General features: G+C 39.7%; 1 protein-coding gene across 4 annotated transcripts in view; it reads right to left on the reverse strand.

The window, feature by feature from the left end:
• cfap221 (cilia and flagella associated protein 221) overlaps window positions 1–22,939 on the reverse strand; it is a 247,144-nt gene that overhangs the window by 166,528 nt on the left and 57,677 nt on the right. For all 4 annotated transcript variants that reach the window (XM_059647392.1, XM_048533708.2, XM_048533705.2 and 1 more), the window contains 2 exons: window positions 11,311–11,414; window positions 7,226–7,385 (listed from right to left, as the gene is read on the reverse strand). In XM_059647392.1, coding sequence (XP_059503375.1) covers window positions 7,226–7,385; window positions 11,311–11,414 — 264 coding nt within the window. The remainder of the gene's footprint in view (window positions 1–7,225; window positions 7,386–11,310; window positions 11,415–22,939) is intronic.

Genomic DNA, 22,939 nt, shown 5'->3' on the forward strand with positions numbered 1-22,939 from the left:
AAAAATATGGGCCTATTAGTGATAGGCAGCATGCTTTTGTGTGGGAGAGATAATGGGATCTGCTGATGCCAGAGAATCCAAGATAACAAAGTGTGGAGCTGGATGAACACAGCAGGCCAAGCAGCATCTTAGGAGCACTAAAGCTGATGTTTCAGGCCTAGACCCTTCATCAGAAAAGGGGGATGGGGAGAGGGTTCTGAAATAAATAGGGAGAGAGGGGGAGCAGGAGGGAGAGGGTTGTGACTGACAAACTTGATGGACCTTTTTGACAAAGTGACAAAGCTGATTGATGTGAGCAGGGTGGTAGATGTTCTTAAGCAAGGCCTTTGACAAGGTCTAACATAACAGGCTGATACAAAGATGAAGTCATATGGGATCACAGTGAGCTGGTAAATTGGATATGGAACTGGATTAGTCAAGGCAGACATAGAATAGTGGTGGAAAGGTGGATTGGAGATCTGTGACAGTAGTGTTCTTCAGAGATCAGCACTGGGATCCTTGGGACGCTTGTGTTGTAATGTATATAAATGATTTGGAATAAAATGTAGGTGGCCTGATTAGTAAGTCTGCAGATGACATAAAGATTGGAAGAGCTTCAGATAGGGAGGAGGATTGCCAGATGATACAGTGGCAGATGGACTTTAATCCAAACAAATGCAAAGTGATGCACTTTGGAGATCTAATGCAGGATGGAAGTATACAGTAAATGGCAGATCCCTTAGTAGAATCAACATATAGAGCAATATCAGTCCACGGGTCCGTGGTTCCCTGAAAGTGGCAACATAAGTGGATAACAAAGTGTGGAGCTGGATGAATACAGCAGGACAAGCAGCATTTTAGGAGCACAAAAGCTGATGTTTTGGGTCTATAGCCTTCATCAGAAAAGGGTCGAAGCCTGAAACGTCAACTTTTGTGTTCCTAAGATGCTACTTGGCCCATTGTGTTCATCTAGCTCCACACTTTGTTATCTCGGATTCTCCAGCATCTGCAGTTCCCATTATCTCTGATACAACATAAGACAACAAGGTGGTCCAGAAGGAATACGGCATGCTTGCCTTATGAGTCGAGGCATAGAGCATAAAAGTTGGCAAGTCATGTTGCAGCTGTGTAGAACTTCAGTAAGGTCACATTTACAACATTGTGTACAGTTCCGATCGCCCCATGCAAGAAGGGTGTGGAGGCTTTGGAGTCAGTACAGAAATAGTTTTCTAGGATATTAGCAATGAGAAGAGACTGGACAAGCTTGGTTTCTTTTTGCTTGAGCATCAAAGAATGAGAAGTGACATGATAGAAGTTTACTATATTACAACAGGCATAGAATGGATAATCAGAGTTTTTGTCTTGGAGTACAAATGACAATCACTGGAGGGACATTATTTCAAAATAAAAGGAGATTTAAAGTTTAAAGGAGATATGAAAGGCAGTTTTTTTTTAAACAGATGATGGTAAGTGCTTGCAAGTGCAGAGGAGCTGGTGGAGACATTTAAGAGTCACCTTGACAGATATATGAATAGGCAGGGAATAGTAACTGAATAGAGGCAAAATGGTTTTAGTTTAAAAAGGCATCATGTGTCTTGGTGTGTCAAAGGGCCCGCTCCTGTGCGATATTGTTATTTGTTCTGTGTTTAAAACTGTGGAATGTACAAGACTGTGTTGTGGGTTTACTGCATATCTACCATACAAATGCAACAACTTCTTGCCCTTGAATGCATCTCAATGGTGGGCCAGACAGTGAAATGCCATTTGCAACAAGCCAATAGCCGAGCAGCAGAACTCCAAAAAGAACTTTGGGAGATTTGCGTAGAACTCATCAACCTTTCATCTGAGATAACAAAGTGTGGAGCTGGATGAACACAGCAGGCCAAGCAGCATCTCAGGAGCACAAAAGCTGATGTTTCGGGCCTAGACCCTTCATTAGAGAGGGGGATGGGGAGAGGGAACTGGAATAAATAGGGAGAGAGGGGGAGGCGGACCGAAGATGGAGAGAAAAGAAGATAGGTGGAGAAGAGAGTATAGGTGGGGAGGTAGGGAGGGGATAGGTCAGTCCAGGGAAGACGGATAGGTCAAGGAGGTGGGATGAGGTTAGTAGGTCGGAAATGGAGGTGCAGGTGCTGAGGAAGGTGATGTGACTGTGGTACCTGGTTGCTTCAGGACATGTTCGAGCAGTTTCAAGGCTGAAGAGGTTGCAAGAGAGTTTCAGTGGGAGAGAGATTCCCTACCTCCCCACCTATATTCTCCTCTCCACCTATCTTCTTTTCTCTCCATCTTCGGTCCGCCTCTCCCTCTCTCCCTATTTATTCCAGAACCATCTCCCCATCCCCCTCTCTGATGAAGGTTCTAGGCCCGAAACGTCAGCTTTTGTGCTCCTGAGATGCTGCTTGGCCTGCTGTGTTCATCCAGCTCCACACTTTGTTATCTTGGATTCTCTAGCATCTGCAGTTCCCATTATCACGGATACAACCTTTCATCTGAGGCTTCTGCATCACTTTCACATGCCAGTGAGCGCCTTTAATTTCACTTCTACTTTAACAGAAAAGTCTGGACCATTAATTTTCCCCTAAATTTTGTCTACAATGTTAAAACATTATGGAAGATTCTGTTCTACTGATTAGTTTGAATTGAAAACACAGCATTCCTGCTTTAAGTATGATGTTCCACATAACAAACTTAAGAAAAATCAATGTTTTGTTCATCTAAATGTACTGAACACCTCTAGATCATTTTGAACAAGATCTAATTATTTTCAAATGGAATGCAAATTGGAAACCTATATTCCCAAAGTATTGTACTTTCAGTTTCTAATTAAAAGTATAACTTAACAATGTTGCCATACATCATAGGTTTTATATTTGTACTGCAGTGTTCTGAAATACTGGTCAACTGATCCATTCTTGTTCTATTTCATTAAACAAAATTGACAGCTGGTGGTACATGCTTTCAAATGGAAGGGGTGTGGAAGAGGGAGATAAGCAGTCTCTCACTGATGTTGACTTCAGTTGAAGATGACAAACCTAATAAAGTGATATTGCACATAAATGTATTCACTATGGTAGAGAAGTTACACAATTACTGAGGCACATTATTCCATAGTGAAATAGATCTTTTTCCAAGCATCGAGTCAACTTGACTTAATAAAGAAATCTGGAGAAGTAAATTTGTCATTGAAAGCTAGGATCCTTTACACCTTGTTTCATGCAAGACAATGGAGAGATTACAACTAGCTAAACAAATTTAAGAAACATACCAATGTTCTGTGACACTTACCCCAGAAAGGCTTTGTGTATGAATTGATAATTAGATGTGACACACATAGGTTATTTTAGTGATGAAGGAGAAAGGAAAAAAAATACCGTTGGTGATTTAGTGGATGGTGGGTGGCAGGGATTTGTTGTGCAGTGGCAGAGTACCTTCCCCTGAGCCAGGAGGCCCAGGTTCCAGTCCATAAGAGTATTTCTGAACAAATTGATTAGAAAATATCTAGAATATTGTTTGACACAAGGATATGTGGGTTTAATAAGGCATGCACTGTCCTTCCTTAAACCTTAACACTTTTCTATCTGTATCCAAAAGTCTTGGATTAAGGTAGACGGTTTGTTCTCCTATGAGAAGAAAGTGCACTTTCCACTTTGGTTAAAATTTAAAAGCAACTTTGTGTATTTCTCAGCTGTTTGAGTTTTATGTCTTACTGGGTAGCACACTCGAAATTAAGCCCTCCTACCCAGGGAGTCATCACAAAAGTTAAAGATTTATACAAGTACACAAAATAACCCATATTACTTGGTTTTTTTTGGATTCAGATTGATAGAAAGCGTGTGTACTAAACAAGAATTACTGTTTATTACAAATAGGTTCTAGTTTTCCATGACAAACAAGGGGTCAAATAGTTAAAACTCCAACCCCTTAGAAAACTCCTTATGCACACATAAACCTACAGACTCAGACAGACAAATGAAAGTTAGTGTTATGGCTGAAGGGAAAACCTGGGAAGGTAGTTCAATGTCTCTGTCCACAACATTCACTGAACAGAGTGTTTTGGCTTGCCAACACTTGGTACTCCATGATTTCTTCTCTAGAGTCTTCCCTTGTTTGCAAGAGGCACAGAGAGACTGTTACAGCTTCAGTCTCAGCTTATATAGCCTGTGAAACGTTGGCTAAATGCAACAGCATACAACAACGGGTGAAGGGTATAAACTGGTTTTCTTTGACTTTAGATGTTTTCTTCCTCACTGCACAGAAAAGATACCATTTCTCCTTTTGGTAATCTGAAAGGTTTTGACAATACAGATCATATCTACAAGCTGTTTAGCTACCTGTGAAGTCAGACACTAACTGTTGTCGGAAAGGAGGCTTTTATCATTGACAAATGGTTGCTATTCTACAGACTAATCAGCTATTTATTGCCAACTGAATCTGATTTTCTGCACATTCCCTGGTGCTTGTTTGTCTGTAATTAGACTTCCCCATGCTTAAAAAAGCAAAGGCGCTTAATTATTAATAGCTCGCATTTAAATATGCAGCAATCCCTTTCACAATGCTTGTTTTTGTAAAAGCCTTGTACATATTTCAGTCCACGATCAAAAATAAAGTGAAAAGATACAATCTTTACATGCCTCCATCCCTCTAAGATGAAGCAGCATTTCAAAAATATGTCTCATCACAAAATAGATGATCCACAGGATTTACATCCATTCATCATAAAATCAGCACTAATAGCATGTTTAACCATGTGTGTTACTGTTATGGACAAGGCCAAATGCCTTCAAATGTATCATGGAGATAACTTCGACTTTAACTTTTATCTTATTTAAAGGCAAGTGTAAGGTGCTGTGTTCCAGGTTGTAATTTGATTTGTTACACTATTCAGCTTTAAGCAAAACACACTTTAATTTTACACCCAGTTAAAATACAAACAAAAGAAAGAAGAACTGGTATAACTTTAAATCTACAGGAAAAAGTAACAGGATAATGATTATTTAACTACTAAACAGCAACAACAAATCAGGGTAGGACTTATACACTTAAAGGTAACGTCCTTGAACAAAGACACTAGGAGTGATAGTTTTAAGGGGAGAGGAGAAAGATTTAAAAGGGATCAAAGGAGAAAATATTTCACACAGAGATTAGTGTGTGTATGGAATGAGTCACCAGAGAAAATGGTGGAGGCTGATACAATTATAACATTTAAGAGGCATCTGAATGGGTTTATGAATAGGAAGGCATTACAGGGATGTGGGCCAAATGCTGGAAAGCGGGACTAAGTTAATTTCAGATATCTGGTCAGCATGGATGGGTTGGATCGAAGGGTCTGTTTCCATGTTGTACAGCCCTATGATCATATGGCTCTATAACTATTCCAATATAGCAACATCTCATAAAGACACCCTTGACAAAGGCAAATTCAGTAAAGCAGATTGTCTCACATGCAATTCTGGCAGCAGAGGGAGAGAGAATGCCAGCTTTATTTTATATGGCTGGGAGAGATATACAGCAGTTTCCACAGCCAATTTCAAAACCTCAACAATTGCTGTAAACTAGACTAAAACCATAGTTTTGTCCAGGCTAATAAAAATGTTTCTGTATTTTGGCTTGAGTTTTCCTTACTCCCAAATGAGCTCCTACTTGTACCTCAAGTGCTACCCGCAACACCTCCTTTCTATAACCCACTGGTAATACAGTTTGATGATTTTCTGCCCAATTTTTATCTACCTGAATATATAATGGTTTCTATTTCCTCATCTACAGTTTGTTTTTAAGGTAGTGATATTCTGGGATACACTCAGATTCTTATTCAGTAAAACTGCATAAAACTGCAATTCCACTAATATCTCTGAATGAATCCACTTTGCCCTCCACCTGTTCCAACTTCTTCTCAATCATTTGATCAAACATAGTTTCTGATAATTGTATTTAAAACTTTCTTATCTTTCTTCCATGATTTCTCCTCCTTTTTCAACCTGTGGCTTTGTAACCTTGTTACCACACAGTCAGGAAAAATCTCAGGATTTACTTCTTGTAACATCTCAGTTGCATAATTTTTCATGGCTTTTCAACCATAGTAGGCATCACTCCCATGTGTGATCCAACTGTATCATTCCTGGTATAGGTCAGAGTCTGTGAATTTCTGTAGACAATAACTCACTCCCTGACTCGCAAAGTCAAGACAAAAATCAGGAGTAGGATAGAATGTTCTTTAATTGCTTGAATGGCTGCAGCTCCAGTCACACTCAAGAAGCTTGAAAACCTGCAGAACATCCAGATGGGGTGCTTATCTACTCCATCTACCACGTTCAACATTTACTCCCTTCACTATTAATGTATAGTGACAATAGTGTGTATCATCTATGCAATGCACTGCAAAAACTCACCAATGTGCATTGAATAGCATCCTTGCAACATGAAACCTCAGCCTAGAAGGGTAAGACAAATGGTACATGGGAGCACCACCATCCACTAATACCCCTCCCAGCCATACACCATACTGATTTGGAATTATATCACATTCATTCACTTTCACTGGGTCAAAATCCTGGAGCTCCATTCCTAAAAGCACTTTGTATGTGCCAATGTGCCACTGTTCACCCCACCCTGGCCATTGGATTGCAGCAGCTTTAGAAGGTAGCTCACCATCACTTTTGCAGCAGCAAATAGATATGGGCAACAAATGCTGGCTGAGACAGCAACACCTACATCCCAAATATAAATATATTAAAGTAAACTATTGGGTCTGGATAGGTGCCACCAATGACAATAGTTACTTTCAACAAATCTAATGGAAAATACATACATAGGTATCATGAGAAATTCCTGGTTGAAGTCAGTCTTTTTTTTTAAATTTTGATTTTCTTGTTGCAGTCAATTGCAGAATAGACAATTGCCACTTTAATGCAACAGATCTAGATGCTGAGATTTTCAACTGTTGTTTAAACTAATCTGGCATATTGAGTCATAAGTGTAGCAAGGCACCACAGTGGTTTCCTTCTACACTCCTGGTTGAACAAAGATGGATGCCATGGTTGTGTCGAAATAGCACAGACATTGTCCAAAATAGGTAAATTCACTCAGAACAGAATTTCAGATGGCGCCAATATCAGAATCGGACAGAGAGAAGTCCCAGCAAACTGCCTGAAATTTCAGGATTCATATCTGTGATCATATTATATAAGTTTAATACCATTTCACAAAACAAGAAATGATTTAATTTTTCATTTCTTCATCTATTACTTACCTAAGGTCAATCCTTGGAGAAGAAGTGCCAATGATAGTACAAATGCAAGGTTTTGAGTTGAACTGAGAGACGAGGAGTTGGACCTGAAGTTGAGCCGTAGTACGATCAAATGGAGTGTATTTGACAACAATGTCAACTTGTCCATTGGCTGGTATTATTCCTGTGACGCAAACCAAATACATTAATCATACATTTAATGCTTATAATAATGTTACATTTTTATAAAGTCCATGATCTTTCTTATTGTTTTGAATACAAACACCAGAAACTTCCTGGGGCATTTTCCCTATTTCTTTTCTCCTCATAGGCCTCCATACATAGGTGCATAAATAATAGCAAAATTTAATTCCAGGGCCTTGTGTATTGTTGCTGCAATGGCAGCAATGACCATCATTCTTGGGTGGTGCTTCTAAGAACAAAGAGTTGCTGGCTCACTGGTCAGCAGTACTTGGAAGTGGGATCTTGTTCCCTTTAACGATTAAAGCTCTGATGCCAGACAGTTGATTGCTTGAAATGCATTGATTGGGCTGGGCTTTACCAGCCTGTTGATGGAGCCATTCAATTCAGCTCAGTTTTTATGCTGAATCTGGTGTCAAAGTTAACTTAATTAACTGGGAGAAACATGCAGGAAACCTTTCACAAAGCAGTATACAGTTGCCTCACAAAAGAAATTCACGTGCTATAGTACAATATCACTGAAAACTCAGTGATAGGAAGGACACTGAGACATAACACAAAATGATGAAGGCACACCTAACCTGAAAAAGCTTACCAAGAAATATAAACAGTAAACAACAGGTGAGCTTTCTGTGAGGAGAAAACTACTTTAAAGGAGACGGAAAAAATTCTGTAGCTTCAGTACATTAATGATTTCTTATTCCTTTCACAGCTGGATATAAACTACTAAATTAACGAAGAAACTGGCATATAGTATTTGAGGATCAAGATTTACAGACCAGCTTGCAGTAGCTCCAGTTAGTTAAAAATTGATATGAATCATGTATATATTAAAGTCTTTTGGAAGGGAAAGAAACCTCAATGACAAAGGACATAAATGTCTAAAGGTCCACAATCCAGCATTGAGAAGCTATTTCAAAGGCATATAAAAGTGTAAGGAATGACAGTTTAGACATTTTTATATAGAATTTAAAAAATACTTTTGTGTCCAATTCCCATTGAGAATATTATTATATCCATTTCATGTTTCCTCACTTGGATCAAAAAGGTCCTAAGCTGTGCAATCACATTAATAGTTAATTTAAAAACTTTTAACCATCATACAATATGGGTTTTCAGCCAAAAAGAAGCATAAACAGTGCTTTGTTATGACTGTACATGGTGTTGGTAGGGGCACAGCTGTACAATGAATGAAGTGTTGGCCTAGTATCCAAGAAACAATATATTGGCATTGGAGGCAGAAAAATGAGGGGTAGTCATATTGAAACATATAAGATTCTGAGGGGGGTTGACAGGGTAGATGTTGAGATGATGATTCCACTAGTGGGAGAATCTCGAACTCGTGAAAGTACTTACAGAATCAGGGGATAGTCATCTTGTGCTCCTAAGATGCTGCTTGGCCTGCTGTGTTCATCCAGCTCCACACTTTGTTACCTAAGATTCTCCAGCATCTGCAGTTCCCATTATCTCTGGTCACAATTTTAGCCTCACTGCAAAGCCTCTTCCAGGGATGCCTAACCTGAAGAAGTTACCCTCCACCCGCCGGACAAACCTCAGGGGATCTCTCTCCCACTGCAAATCTCTTGTAATTAGCTTTTCTGATGAAGGGTCTAGGCCCGAAACATCAGTTTTTGTGCTCCTAAGATGCTGCTTGGCCTGCTGTGTTCATCCAGCTCCGCACTTTGTTATCATGCAAAGAAGCTCTTTCTCTCTGAGGGTAAGGAATGTCTGGAATTCTCAGCCCCAAAGAGTTGTGAAGACTATATCATGTAAAGTATTGCAAGCGATGGATATATTTTTGAAAAACCAGGGAGTTGAGAGGCTTTGTGGACCTGGCACATAAGAGGTACGGAGGCTTGGGGGAGATCAACCATGACCTTAATAAAAGGCAGAGCAGGCGAAGGTGTCAAATGACCTATTCCTGCTCTTATTTTGTATGTTCTTATGCATAACAGATCAGCTTTGTGCATTTGACCATTTAATTCTCTAACAATAACTTATTGACTTGAATGGTTATTTGCATGGTTTCTGTCTTTTTGTACATTGTTAAAAATCACTGAACATATTCAGAGAAAAGAAAAAAAAGATTTTTCAATCATTTATCTTTTAAATGTAGAAGGAAAATTCCAACCTAGAGTTCGCTTCGCTACTGATGCATGACATCTAAAGGGGTGGCACAGTGGCTCAGTGATCAGCACGGTTACCTCACAGCACCAGGGACGTGTGATTGTGTGGAGTTTGCACACTCTCTGTGTCTGTGTGGGTTTCCTCTATGTCTCCAGTTTCCTCCAACTGTCCAAAGACGTGCAGGCTAGGTGGATTGGTCATGCTAAATTGTCCGTAGTGTTCAGGATGTCTAGGTTAGGTGGGTTATAGGGGAATGGGTCTGGGTGGGATGCTCTGAGGGTCAGTGTGAACATGTCGGGCCGAAGGGCCTGTTTCCACACTGTAGGGATTTGATGAATTTAATCAAAATTTCCAAACAGTACAGAAGAACCATTCTTACTTTGTTTGGCAGAAAGGTATTGTTTGAGTGTGGAGTGTGAACTGAGAATGAGATTCAATTGAGGATTATGAGCTTATTGATGCAAATAGAAATTTTGGTTCAAAAAACCGAAGTTGCTGGAAAAGTTAAGCAGGCCTGGCAGCGTGTGAAGAAAAATCAGAGTTAACATTTCGGGCCCGGTGACCTTCCCTCAGAATGGATGGTAGCTAGGAAAACGTTGGTTTATACGCAGAAATTAAGGAGGGGAGGGGTTAGAGACTAAACAATAGGATAAAAGATAGAACCCAAAGAGAGGGAAGAGCAGTTTTAATAGATAAAGGAGTTGATAAGAGGGTGAATAGCTGTTAATGGGGACAATTAGTGACTAATGATAGGTAGTGTGTAATGGCAGGCAGTGTGATAACAAGGCCTGGTTTGAGCATAGAACATAGAACATAGAACAATACAGTGCAGAACAGGCCCTTTTGCCCTCGATATTGCGCTGACCTGTGAACTAATCTAAACCCCTCCGCCTACACTATCCCATCATTATCGATATGCTTACCCAAGGACTGTTTAAGTGCCCCTAATGTAGCTGAGTTAACTACATTGGCAGGCAGGGTGTTCCATGCCCTTACCACTCTCTAAGTAAAGAACCTGCCTCTGACATCTGTCTTAAATCTATCACCCCTCAATTTGCAGCTATGCCCCCTTGTACAAGTTGAAGTCATCATCCTCGGAAAAAGACTCTCACTGTCCACCCTACCCAACCCTCTGATCATCTTGTATGTCTCTATTAAATCCCCTCTTAGCCTCCTTCTCTCCAATGAGAACAGATCCCCAAGTCCCTCAGCCTTTCTTCATAGGGCCTGCGCTCCAGACCAGGCAACATCCTGGTAAATTTCCTTTGCACCTTTTCCAATGCTTCCGCATCCTTCCCATAATGGGGCGACCAGAACTGCACGCAATATTCCAAATGAGGCCGCACTAGCGTTTTGTACAGTTGCAGCATGAAGGGGTTTGTGGGATAGGGGGCTAGCACCTGCCTTAATTTAGGATAATAACTCAAAATCTTTTCTTTTTATTTACCAGACATTTTGTCCTGTGCAAAATTTAAAAATGTACGTGGCTGAGCACTTGAAACCTCATAATATGGGCCAAGTGCAAGGAAGTGGATCATGCATAGATAGGTCAGTGCAGACTTGATAGGCTGAAGGAAAGATCCACAGGAAATCTGAAGGAAAGGTATACAGCAGCCCATCACCAAAGCTGATTGTGTCGGCTTAAATTATATTTCTTCAATTTGTTTTGCTTCTGTTAATTAATTCTCCAGCTGCCTTTTTGCTTTATGACTGTATGACTATGCCAATGCACCATTAATTGCCAATACAAATTACTAATATAATATTGGAAGTTTTCTCACCTGCTTTTGGCTGAATTGTGAACGCACGATGAGGCTGAAGAAAATTTATCTGGAATTCAAAATCAACTGGACAGCTACATCTTAAAGGGATGTTGATTTCCTTGCTGTAAATTTTGAGAAAAAAATAATATGATTAACTTTTGAAGTAAAATACAGATCGTGTTTTTCCCGCAAGGGAAACAAATAAACCAATTACTTTGGTCAGCTAAAATAATAATTATTCAGAATTGTAAAGTAGATTACATGTAAATAGAGTAATCTAGAAATAATGTAGAGTCCTTCAAATGTATCATACACATTTATGTACTATGTGCTACTTAAAAAGATGTCACAGTTATTGAATTCTGTCAGATATACTGGTATGCACCTTCTTACTAAGTTAGGAAATTTATGGAACTAGTCTATTCCATTTTATATAATACTTCAGCCCTCAGTTTTAATTTTTTTCAGTCCAAAATGTCTGGTAGATAAAACTGAAAGAGAAGAATAATTGAGAAAAATCAAGAGAAGGAGTTTTATGGAACAGTTAAAAGGAGGTGTTCCATATCAGGATATTTTCAGCAAACATATGCTAGTTATTAATATATGTAATTAAGATTTTGGATTTTTTTTTCCCCAACAATGCTAATATATACATTTAGAGATAGTAGCCTATATTTCTCCTTGGGTCTATCTAATTTGCAGATTTACATTAGCAGATCTCACCTGAAATCTGGGTTAAGCTCTGTGGCATTAGCTCTTTGTCCTTTTGTTGACAGCTTCCTTTTTAACATCATTTCCATTAGCTGCATGTGGTTTCTACCCATTTAAGGCAACTACATAGAAATGAAATTGGTGTCATGCTGTTATTTCCCTCTACCTTATTTGATCTGTTTCATCCCTTGACCTAGTAGAGTAGGTATTAAAGATTTTTTTTTAATTCACTCATGGGACATGGAGTTGCTAGCTATCCAGCATTTATTGACCATCCCTAGTTGCCCTTGAGAAGGCAGTGTGAGTTGCCTTATTGAACCACTACAGTCCATGTGTTATAGGTAGTCTCAGAATACTATTAAAGAGAGAATTCCATGATATTGATCCAATGATAGTGAAGGTTTGGGAATTTCTAAGTCAGATAGCGAGCTGCACAGAAGGGAACTTGCAGTTGGTGATACTACCATACATCTTTTGCACCTCTGCATCTTCTGCATGCATCTTGTAGACAGTGCATACTGCTGCAAATGAGTGTCAGTGTTGGAGGAACTGGATGTTTGTGAATGTAGTGCCAATCAAGTAGGCAGCATTGTCCTTGACGGTGTCAAGCTTCTCGAGTGCTGTTGGAGCTGCACTTATCCAGCCAATTGAGGAGTGTCCCATCACATTCCTGACTTGTGATTTGTCAATGGTGGACAGGCTCTGGGATGTCAGGAGGTGAGTTACCCGTTGTAGTATTCCTAGCCATTGACTAAGTCTTGCATCCACTCTATTTATAGCGTGAATCTTGTTGAGTTTCTGGTCAATGGTAACCTCCAAGATATCAATACTGGTAGGCCTCAGTGAGGGTAACAGTCTAATTGAATGTCACGGCACTATGGTTAAATTGTCTGTTACTGTGGATGATGATTACTTCCTGGCATTTGTTTGACACAAATGTTACTTGCCACTTGTTAGTCCAAGCCTGGATATTGACAGATATTATTGCACTTGAAGATGGATTGCTTCAGAATAAACATTCACAAACAGTGCTGAACATTGTGCAATCACTTGCCAAATCCCCACTCCTGACCATTTAATACAGGTATTGAGTCAAAGATACAAAAAAGATTAGCATCAAAGTTGATTGCATCAGCTTAAAATGTCTTTCTTTGATTGTTTTTGCTTCTGTCAATTACTTTACTAGCTGCCTTTGTACCAATTCCTATGGAGCTGGTGTTACTGTTGTTCTTTTAGGCCACGAGCAATCTCCGTGCTGTAGTTCTTTTAAAGAGAATGAGAGTCAAGAAAGAGATGCCATCACCAGAAAATAACATACAGACTGAGGTACTCATGTCTGAAATTTTCAAAGGATCAATATCTGAGGCAAACAAATCATCATTTCAAGAACTTACTGGTAAACGTCATAGTTCCAGAAATACAGACAAGTTAAATAATAAAATCCCCTCATAAACATAGTTCAAAACCCATATGCCAATATTTCAAAGTAGCGAGTCAAAAATAAATGAGATAGAACTATATTTAAATTATACAGAGATAGTCAGTGAACTGGATCATAAGAATGAGGAGTCCACCGCAATACTCAGTACTGTGTTGGATCTGACATGCATACATCTGGCTGTTTCCATGGAAAAGTTGGTGACGATCACGTAGGTCCAGGTCCCACATCTTCAATATCTGCAGGTATGCAGCCTATAACTGAGCATACAACTAACTGCTCTTCCATTTACATTTTGGTCAATTTGTCCTTTAGTCTGGTTGCGGGGAGAACTGGCTCCACAACCAGGCCAAGAGATCTCACCTGTGGGAGAGCGGTGGTGAAGTGGTGGACATCAGGCTCCTCTCTCCTAATAAGGAGAAAATACTGGATTGAGCCAAAGAAAAACATGACCACTCATGCTGGAACCACAATGGTGAACTAACCCAGTAAGTTTCATTGTGCTGTGCTGCGCTGCTCTCCCATTAACATCAGCGCAAACTCATTGGTAATTTACACAAGCTTTTATCCCTCTTAGGCAACTAATTCCATTCTTCTTTTATTCAGATATTAGCAAAAGACAATGAACCTCAACTAAGAAAATGTCAGTATCAATGACCTTAGGCTTCATTTCCACCTCTGAGGAGAAAGCTACTGATCTCTCAGAGTGTGAACCAGCAAGACTTTCTTGTGCATCCTCTCCCAGCTCAGAAACTTTCACCTCAATGCGTACTTTTCTAAATGAGACTAAGGAGTACATCACTGACATTTAATGAGCACACCATTGACAAATCTCCACGTTTGGTCAAGGAAGAAGTAGCCTAAGTCTCTGGACTCAGAAGGCTGCCTGAGACTAGGTACTTGATTGTCTTTTTCCTGAGATCATTCTCATGTTCTCAACCTCAATATAAAAATTGGTTAATGGCAAATAGTGAGGATAATAGCCTTAGATTACAGGAGGATATAGAGGGGCTCGTTAGATGGAGTTATGAATCACAAATAGAGTTCACTCTGGATTAATGTGAGGTGCTGCATTCGGACAGGACAAACCAGGCAAGGAAATATGATGGGCCTTGAAAGCCACCAAGAATAGAGGGATCTTGGTGTGCATATACATCAGTCCCTTAAGATATCAGTGCAAGTTGACACAGGTGGATGCTTGCCTTTATTAGGAAGGCATAGAATTATTGAAGCAGGAAGGTGATGCTGGAACTATATAAAACATTGGTTAGGCCATAGCTAGAGTATTGTGTGCAGTTGTGGAGTACACTTTATGGTTGGTGCAGACTCAATGTAACAAAGGTCGTTTTTCTGTGCTGTAGATCTCTAGGAGTCTGGGTCTTAGTCAAACTACACAGACAAGGACAGGAACAGCAGCCAGGTATATCAGAATTAGTCAATGAACTGGATCACAAGATGGAGGAGTCCACCACAATTATCAGTACTATGTTGGTTTCTGACATGCTTGCATCTGGCTATCTAAGTGGACAGGTTGGTGAATATCATGGAGATCCAGGTCCCACATCCACAATGTCTGCAGGAATGCAGCCTGTAACTGAGGACAAAAGACTCTGTACTAAGAAAGCAATGTGAGCCGCATATGGGTGGCAGCCCTTAAATTAATGTTGAAGACAGTGAGTGTGTGCTAAGAAAGCAATGTGAAGTTTAAAAGAATGGTAGCCTCCAAGTAATCACAAAGTGAGTGAGTGCTACGGAAACAAATTAAGAACCATTAAATGCATCCTGTGCAGATACATGAGATGTGTGTGTGTTCCTACAATATGAAGTGACCTGGCACAAACATATATGTTACAGCTGTGCCAAGGTTCAGTGCAAAGTATTGAAGGCCAATATGATGTGTGATTGGTCCAACAGCAGGCACAAGGGTATGCTGAGGCTAATAGTTGGCTGATGCTACTTGTCTGGATGAATATTTGAGAAGCGTTGTGGCCATGGAACATGTTGTGAAGGAACAGTTGAATGCTGGCTGAGGCAACCAGTTGAAGAGCTGCAGCTGCCAGATGTGATCCACACGTTTGAAGTTTTTACTATCTAGTTTCTCAGCAAGGGGGAGGAGAATTGACAGTGTTGCATAAACAACTCAAGCTTGGGCTTTGCTGAGGTACAAATGCATGGATGTAATGTAGGCACAGCTCAACAGCGAGATTCTGAAATTGATACTGAAGGCATGAGGAGAAAAAACATCATTGCCTCTAATATTATCCAAACTGTCTCACCATTACTCAGGTCCACCAGGGAGTGGAAAATTTCATCTAGTCATTCTGTAAATGTATCCTTATTGTTTGCAGTAAAGTGACTTTCATATGAAAATCTCAAGCATTAACTTCTTTTATTGATGCCATGAGAAAGTTTCTTGATGTCCAGGCCAAAAATATTTGCACATGATTAATATCAAACTTCTGGAACATGCAAAAAATTATCTTTACAAAAAATTTCTAAAGTTCATTCCAAAGCAATCAGTAACTTTGGCGTAATTTTTTAAAAAAACTACTGCTTGTATATTAAATATCCATACAAGGCTAATAATCCTATTAAAATAAGTGGTCATCTGACTTGCTTTATAAACAGTTTTAAGTAATTTATTTTCTGCATTATCTTCCTTGCTTTCCATAAATTGATCCATACCTTAATCTGTCTCTCTTTGATACAAAAACATTAGAAATCTGTGTTTAGAACAAATCCATATTTGCCTAACACCTGCAAATGCATTGGTCATGCAGGGAAGAAAAAAGCTAGCATTAATATCTCATGATTCAAAGTGTGACTCCATTAGTACAGTCAGGTTAAAAATCACTGATATCTCTGTTAAACAGCTGCTACTTTCCTTCTTATTAGAAGTTTACCCTTACGGCCAACAATCTAGTCACATATTAGCATGACCAAGTAAAATCATTTGTTATATGTATTTGGCAATATAATTTAAAATATTTTTCCTTGTGCTGACTGATCCACATATTAGTGAAATTCAATTGAACATAACTCAACAGGTTGGTTTGTATTCCAATAGTTACACAAGAGCACAAAATAATATTTAAAGCAATTCTTACTTTACTCTGTTTCCTCACAAAGCTGAGAGCAATAAAACAGCACTATTTTCCTGTTTGCAGATTAATTTAGATTTTTTGAAGATGATTTCTGCCAGAATTAATTGAATAGCCTAAGAAAACACTGAATCTCTCTCTTTTGGTAGTCCATCTGGAGCTGTTTTGTGGACAAAGTTTCTGCCCTTTGCTCATAGCTGAACAAGGCATCACTCTTGTTCATTTCTCAAAACAAGGAAGCTTCTGCGAGGCTCCATGATTTATGGGTCCTGTGTTGTCTGAGCAGGCCATACCTGAAGTCATAGGTCTTTGGATAGAAACCAATTCACACATACACACAAATGCATTCTGCAAGCATGCTAAAAAGAGATAAACTTTGGAGAGAATATCAGGTGTTAAACTTGGCTGAAGGAAGAATGCAGACAAAAGAAGTGGTGTGTTTTTTAAAAATCACCAGTTGTTTGGATATTTGATTCTCAGCTGAAGTGATCACCTTCCACAATAATGACTGTCTAAATGAGGTTTCAAGGACAAGTCAGTTAACACAGGGTGAAGTCACGTGATGTTGGGCAATGTAAGTGAAGGCATGGATATGTGGTCAAAGGTTTACCTCTTGTTCAAATATGATTTAAGATAGTGAATGAACTGATTTGTCACAGGCTATTGTAAGGGAGTGGGATACAGTCAGCGGGTAGGGCATGGAGCTTGGAGCAAGGACTGAATACAATGGCTTCCCAATAGTAAATTGGAAGAAATTTCTTCTCATCAAATAAACAGTCTTTTAATTTAACAATAGTAGAGTAGTTGAGAGAGGCAATGGTGAGGTAGACCTGAGTGTTCTCAATAGATGTTTGAAGCCAATTTTGTGCTTTCTCATAATGTCACAAAGGGCATCTGATAGATGAGAAACAAGAAAGGGTCAAGGATCAATTCTTAGGATCACTAAAACTAATAGTATGGGAGTGGGGACAGAGGCAACTGTAAGTGATTCTTGGGCCAAGAACCCATAAGTAAGAATAGGAACAGGGTGGACTAATCTAATGAAAGCCCAGGGGAGAAACACCAAGAAATAGGAGGAGAGAAAAGGCAGAAAGACAGAGACATGAATTTGCATTTTCTGTCTGTAATCAGTAGCATCATTAACAGCAGTATTGCTGGCTTTTTTGAATAAGTAAAAATAGTCTACTCCAAATATGTGTTTTTTGCCTCCTCTCTACTTTTGGCCAAGCAAAGTAAAACTTGGAAAATGTGCAGATGAATTCAGCAAGACACAGACTGAAAATAATAATAGCTTACTAGCCAATTAGATCACTTTGATTGTCTTTTGTATTGTCACCTGTGTAATGGCTATGTTCAGTCAACAGATCACAATTCCATTTTTGCACAATAGTTCAGAAATGGGTGAGAACAGTCTCTGACTCTCCCACAACATTCAAAAACAACTACAGTCCTTTAACATGGTATAAATATTAATTATTCACCTGCAGGATGAAATTGCATATTCTTAGGGATATGAATCCCAACTCAAATAACTTGAGGTTCAGATTTTAAATCAAAAATTTTAATTACATAATTGCAAATAATGTGCAATTCTAGATGTTTATGAATCAGCAGCATCATTAACAGCAGTTGTCTTTCTTACAAATGAAAACACCCTATTTCTCACAATCATAACTTATAAATCCATTATTTTGTTTCATTCTGCCAGTTTCTCCATCTCTGTCACATCTGTTTGTATAATACCAGTTTCCATGAGATTACAGGTCGAGGGATTGAGTTTCGAAGCCATGAGGTCATGTTGCAGCTGTTGAAAACTCTGGTGCAGCCACACTTGGAGTGTTGTGTACAGCTGTCGTTGCTGCATTATAGGAAGGATGTGAAAGCTTCGGAAAGGGTGCAGAGGAGATTTACTAGGTATTTACTAGGTTGCCTGGTATGGAGGGAAGGTCTTATGAGGAAAGGCTGAGGGACTTCAGGCTGTTTTTGTTAGAGAGAAGAAGGTTAAGAGGTGATTTAATAGAGACACACAAGATGATCAGAGGATTAGATAGGGTGGACAGTCAGAGCCTTTTTCCTCGGATGGTGATGGTTAGCATGAGGGGACATAACTTTAAACTGAGGGGTGATAGATATAGGACAGATGTCAGAGGTAAGTTCTTTACTCAGAGAGTAGTAACGGTGTGGAATGCCCTGCCTGCAACAGTAGTAGACTCGCCAAATTTAAGGCCATTTAAATGGTCATTGGATAAACATATGGAGGATAATGGAATAGTGTAGGTTAGATGGGCTTCAGATTGGTTTCACAGGTTGCCACAACATCAAGGGCCGAAGAGCCTGTAGTGCGTAGTAATGTTCTATGTTCTACGACCACCTTTTCCTCAATTGAGGAATACTTCATGGGGTATGTTGTCCAACATGAAATGCAATAGTCCAAATAGGTTCTTATCAATGCACTATATTACTGATGCATTAATTTCTCCACTTTAAAATTCAACTACCTTGAGATATCGGCAAACATTTCCTTAGCCTTTCTCATTGCTTTTTGCAATGGTTCAGTAGCTTTTAACGATTTTTTTTAGGCTTTGAAATCACTTTGGTCCTCTACAGTTCCAAGATTTTCATTCTTTTGAAAATACTTTGATAAACTGGAGAGTACAGCATTCAAGTGAATTTTTGAGGCATTGAAAAATCCTTCCAAAAACTAGAGGTCAACTTATTTGCTGAGCACAAAATGGTAGCAGCCAATACAATTCAGATTACATTAATGTGACCATGTTTTATCAAATGAAATTATTCTACAAAGATATATTTACCTGCAATAAAATTTCAAAATCTTCACATTCATTATCTTCACTATCTGGTGCAAACAGTTCACCAAATTCATTCTATGCCAATCTGACTATGGCATCATCATAAGGATCCCCCACTTCTCATCAGATTGGGTGCTTTTATTTTCAGAATCAAGTTTCCACAACAAATCCTCTTCCTCTCCATCCATTCCACATATTTTTGAACTTGAGGTGTAGTGAAATTGACTACCATTGACATTAAGGCAGCATGTAATTGAAGTTACATTAAGAAGCCCAAGCAAAATTAATGTCAATGGGAGATAACAAGGTGTAGAGCTGGATGAATACAATAGGCCAAGTAGCATCAGAGGAGCAGGAAAGCTGATATTTCAGTGGTCTGGACCCTTCTTCAGAAATGAGGGAGGGGAAGCGGATTCTGAAATAAATAGAGAGCGGGGGGATGTGGATAGAAGATGGATAAAGGAGCAGAAAGGTGGACAGGAGATGGACAGGTCAAGGAGGCAGGGATGAGGCTGGTAGGTGGGAGGTGGGAGGTGGGAGTAGGGGGTGAGTTGGGAGGAGTGGACAGGTGGGAGAAAGGATAGACAGGATAGGGAGGCAGGGGTGGGGAAATTTTGAAGCTTGTGGAGTCCAAGCTTGGGAACCCTGCAGCCTAATGGTATCAATGCAGACTTTACATTCCACTCCTATCCACTTCTCCCACATCAACCTAGGGTGGAATTGAACCTGGGTCCCTTGCGCTGTGAGTTATCACTGAGCCACTGTGCCATCCCAATAATACTTGAATAAATATTTAAATGTTTTGAGGGTTTCTATCTGTATCATCCTCACAGGTAGTGAATTGAAGATTCTATCACAATTTGGGTGAAAAAGCATTTCTCATATCCCCTCATAACCTTCTTCCCCTTGTTTGAAATCTACAGCTCTGATCTTTGATACCTCCACAATGGTAACGTTTCCCCAATCTACATTCTTCTATACACTTTATAACTTTATACATCTCAATCATGTCCAGCCTTAGACTCCGCTGCTCCAATGAAAATAATCCCAGTCTATCCAATCTGATATCGTAACTAAAACTCTCCAGCCCAGTCAACATCCTGGTAAATTTTCTCCGTTCCCTCTCCAGTGTAATCACATATCCTCCTGTAATGAAAGTTCCAGAACTGCTAACAATACTCTAGTTGTGGCCTAATCAACATTTTAGACAGTTTCAACATAACCCGCTTGCTGGTAAATTCGATGCTTGAGCTAATAAAAGCAAGTGTGTCATATGCCTTCCTAAACAGTTTATCTACATGCCCAGCTACTTTAAAAGGACCAGTTGACATGGACATCAAAGTCACTCTGAACCTCAGAGCTTTCCAGGATCTGTATGATAAGCATAAAGGTAAATCTCTGGGACCTGATCAAGTCCCTCCTAGGTCATTGTGGGAAGCTAAGGAAGAAATTGTGGGCCTCTCAGAAATATTTGTATCATTTACATTCATGAGTGAAGTGCCAGATGACTGGAGGGTGGCTAATGTTGTGCCTTTATTTAAAAAAGACTGCAAAGAGAAACTCGGAAACTATAGACCAGTCAGTCTGACATCAGTGGGTGGTAAGTTGTTGGAGGGGATTCTGATACTCAGGATCTACATGCATTTAGACGGGCAAGGACTGATTAGGGATAGTCAGCATGGCTTTGTGCATGTGAAGTCATGTCTCACAAACTTGGTTTAGTTTTTTTTGAGTACGTGACCAAGAAAATAGATGAGGGCACAGCGGTAGACATTGTTTACATGAAAATTAGTAAGGCTTTTGACAAGGTACCGCACAGACTGGTTAGCAAGGTTAGATCACATGGGCTTCAGAGAAAGATTGCCAGTTTCCTACAAAATTGGCTTGAAGGTAGGGGACAGAGGGTGGCGGTGGAGGGTAGTGTTTTTGGACTGGAGGCCTGTAGCCAGTGATTTTCTGCAAGATTGGTGCGGGGTTCACTGTTGTTTGTCATTTATACACAGTTTGCTTGAGAACATAGGATACATGGCTATTAAGTTTGAGGAAGTTGGTGGTATTTTAGACAGGGAGAAAAGTTGTTTAAAATTACAAAGGGATCATGATTAACTGGGCCAATGGGTCGAGGAGTGGCAGTTGGAGTTTGATTTTGACAATTGAGTGGTGTTGTATTTTGGTAAGATGAGCAAGGGCTGGCCTTACACAATTAATGGTAAGACTGTGGGGAGTGCTGCAATGACATTGTTGCCGGCGTATTGAAGGTCCAAGATGGAGGTGGTGGAGACCTTGCCCTTGAACCTATTAAGGTTGAACAGCCTGCCTTCCATGTGGTAAACAAATTGAATTGCTTTGGGCAGGTTTTAGTCAGTGAAACGGTGGATGTTGGCAATGAAGACGGTGAACAGGGTGGATTCGATGATGCAGCCTTGCTCAGTGACGGTGGAATGGAGTAGGCCAAACAGGATTGCAAAGGACAATGCTCAAAAAATAAACGGCCAGCAGGTGAATAGCTGTGGAAGTCCCAAAATCATCCTGGAAGACACACTCACAAGGGTGACAAGGTGAACATCTGTGACTTCAGTCTGAACTTCTACTGCAGAATTTTTTAACTAATTATGGGCCACCTTGGCTTTTAAAAGAGAAGGAAATGCATTTGAGATTGTGGGGCAAGGTGTCTGAATGATGTACGTGTCACATTTGAATAGCTTGCAGGTTTTTGTCATCCATTACAAGTGAGGCTGAAGTTTGCAGCAGTTCTAAGGTGAGTGAGAATGAAGTGAAGTTATGAATGTTAGATGCACACAGTATTTAATACAGACTGTTAATTTGTGAGTGAAATGTACGTAGTGAATTGAACAATGTTTGAGCCATCTGTTTACTTTAAAAGATATGACAGATACAAATGTATTAATGACCTTGATTACTCATGTGAATTCATTGAACCTCATTCAGGTCCTTGGAGCTAAACTCTTCCAATTGATTGTGCTGGCTATCCATTCAGGCTGCCTTTGTAATAGCTGTTTTAGGGGCTCTGGGCCCCCTTATGGGAAATGACTTCTTTCATTCTGTTCACGTCCTGTAATAAGGCCACCATGCTCTTTGGGTTTTACAAAATTTCTTTCTGCTCATAAAAACTTATTTCAGCCAGAATGCATTCACATCGAGAGATGTAGGCTGTTTTTAATTCGTACAGGCTAACCTAATGTGCAACAATGAAAAGACCTTAGATCCATACTGAAGTTGGTGGCCACTCAGCAGGACATAAGGCACTGAAGTTGCGAGCCACAGTCATTTAAAATTTGTGTTCTGCCTGCATTGTGACGTCTGAAGGTTAATCACAACTTGCAACGCCTACATCCTTTAACCGTTCTTATTCAACCTGTCACTGTTGAACTCTTAAAAGGCTTTTGTTAAGACAGCATTCCTTGAACTTAAGGGGCAGTAGCTGCATGAATGCAGAACTCATAATGGGACAGAAAGTAAAGCATAGTTGTGAATAGTTATTTTTCAGATTGGAGAGAAATGTAAAGCGATATTCCCCAGGATAGCTGGTTGGATCTCTGCTCCTTTTGACATCTGTACTTGGTACA

This window comes from Stegostoma tigrinum, chromosome 7, assembly GCF_030684315.1.
Source record: "Stegostoma tigrinum isolate sSteTig4 chromosome 7, sSteTig4.hap1, whole genome shotgun sequence".
Classification (NCBI taxonomy): Eukaryota; Metazoa; Chordata; class Chondrichthyes; order Orectolobiformes; family Stegostomatidae; genus Stegostoma; species Stegostoma tigrinum.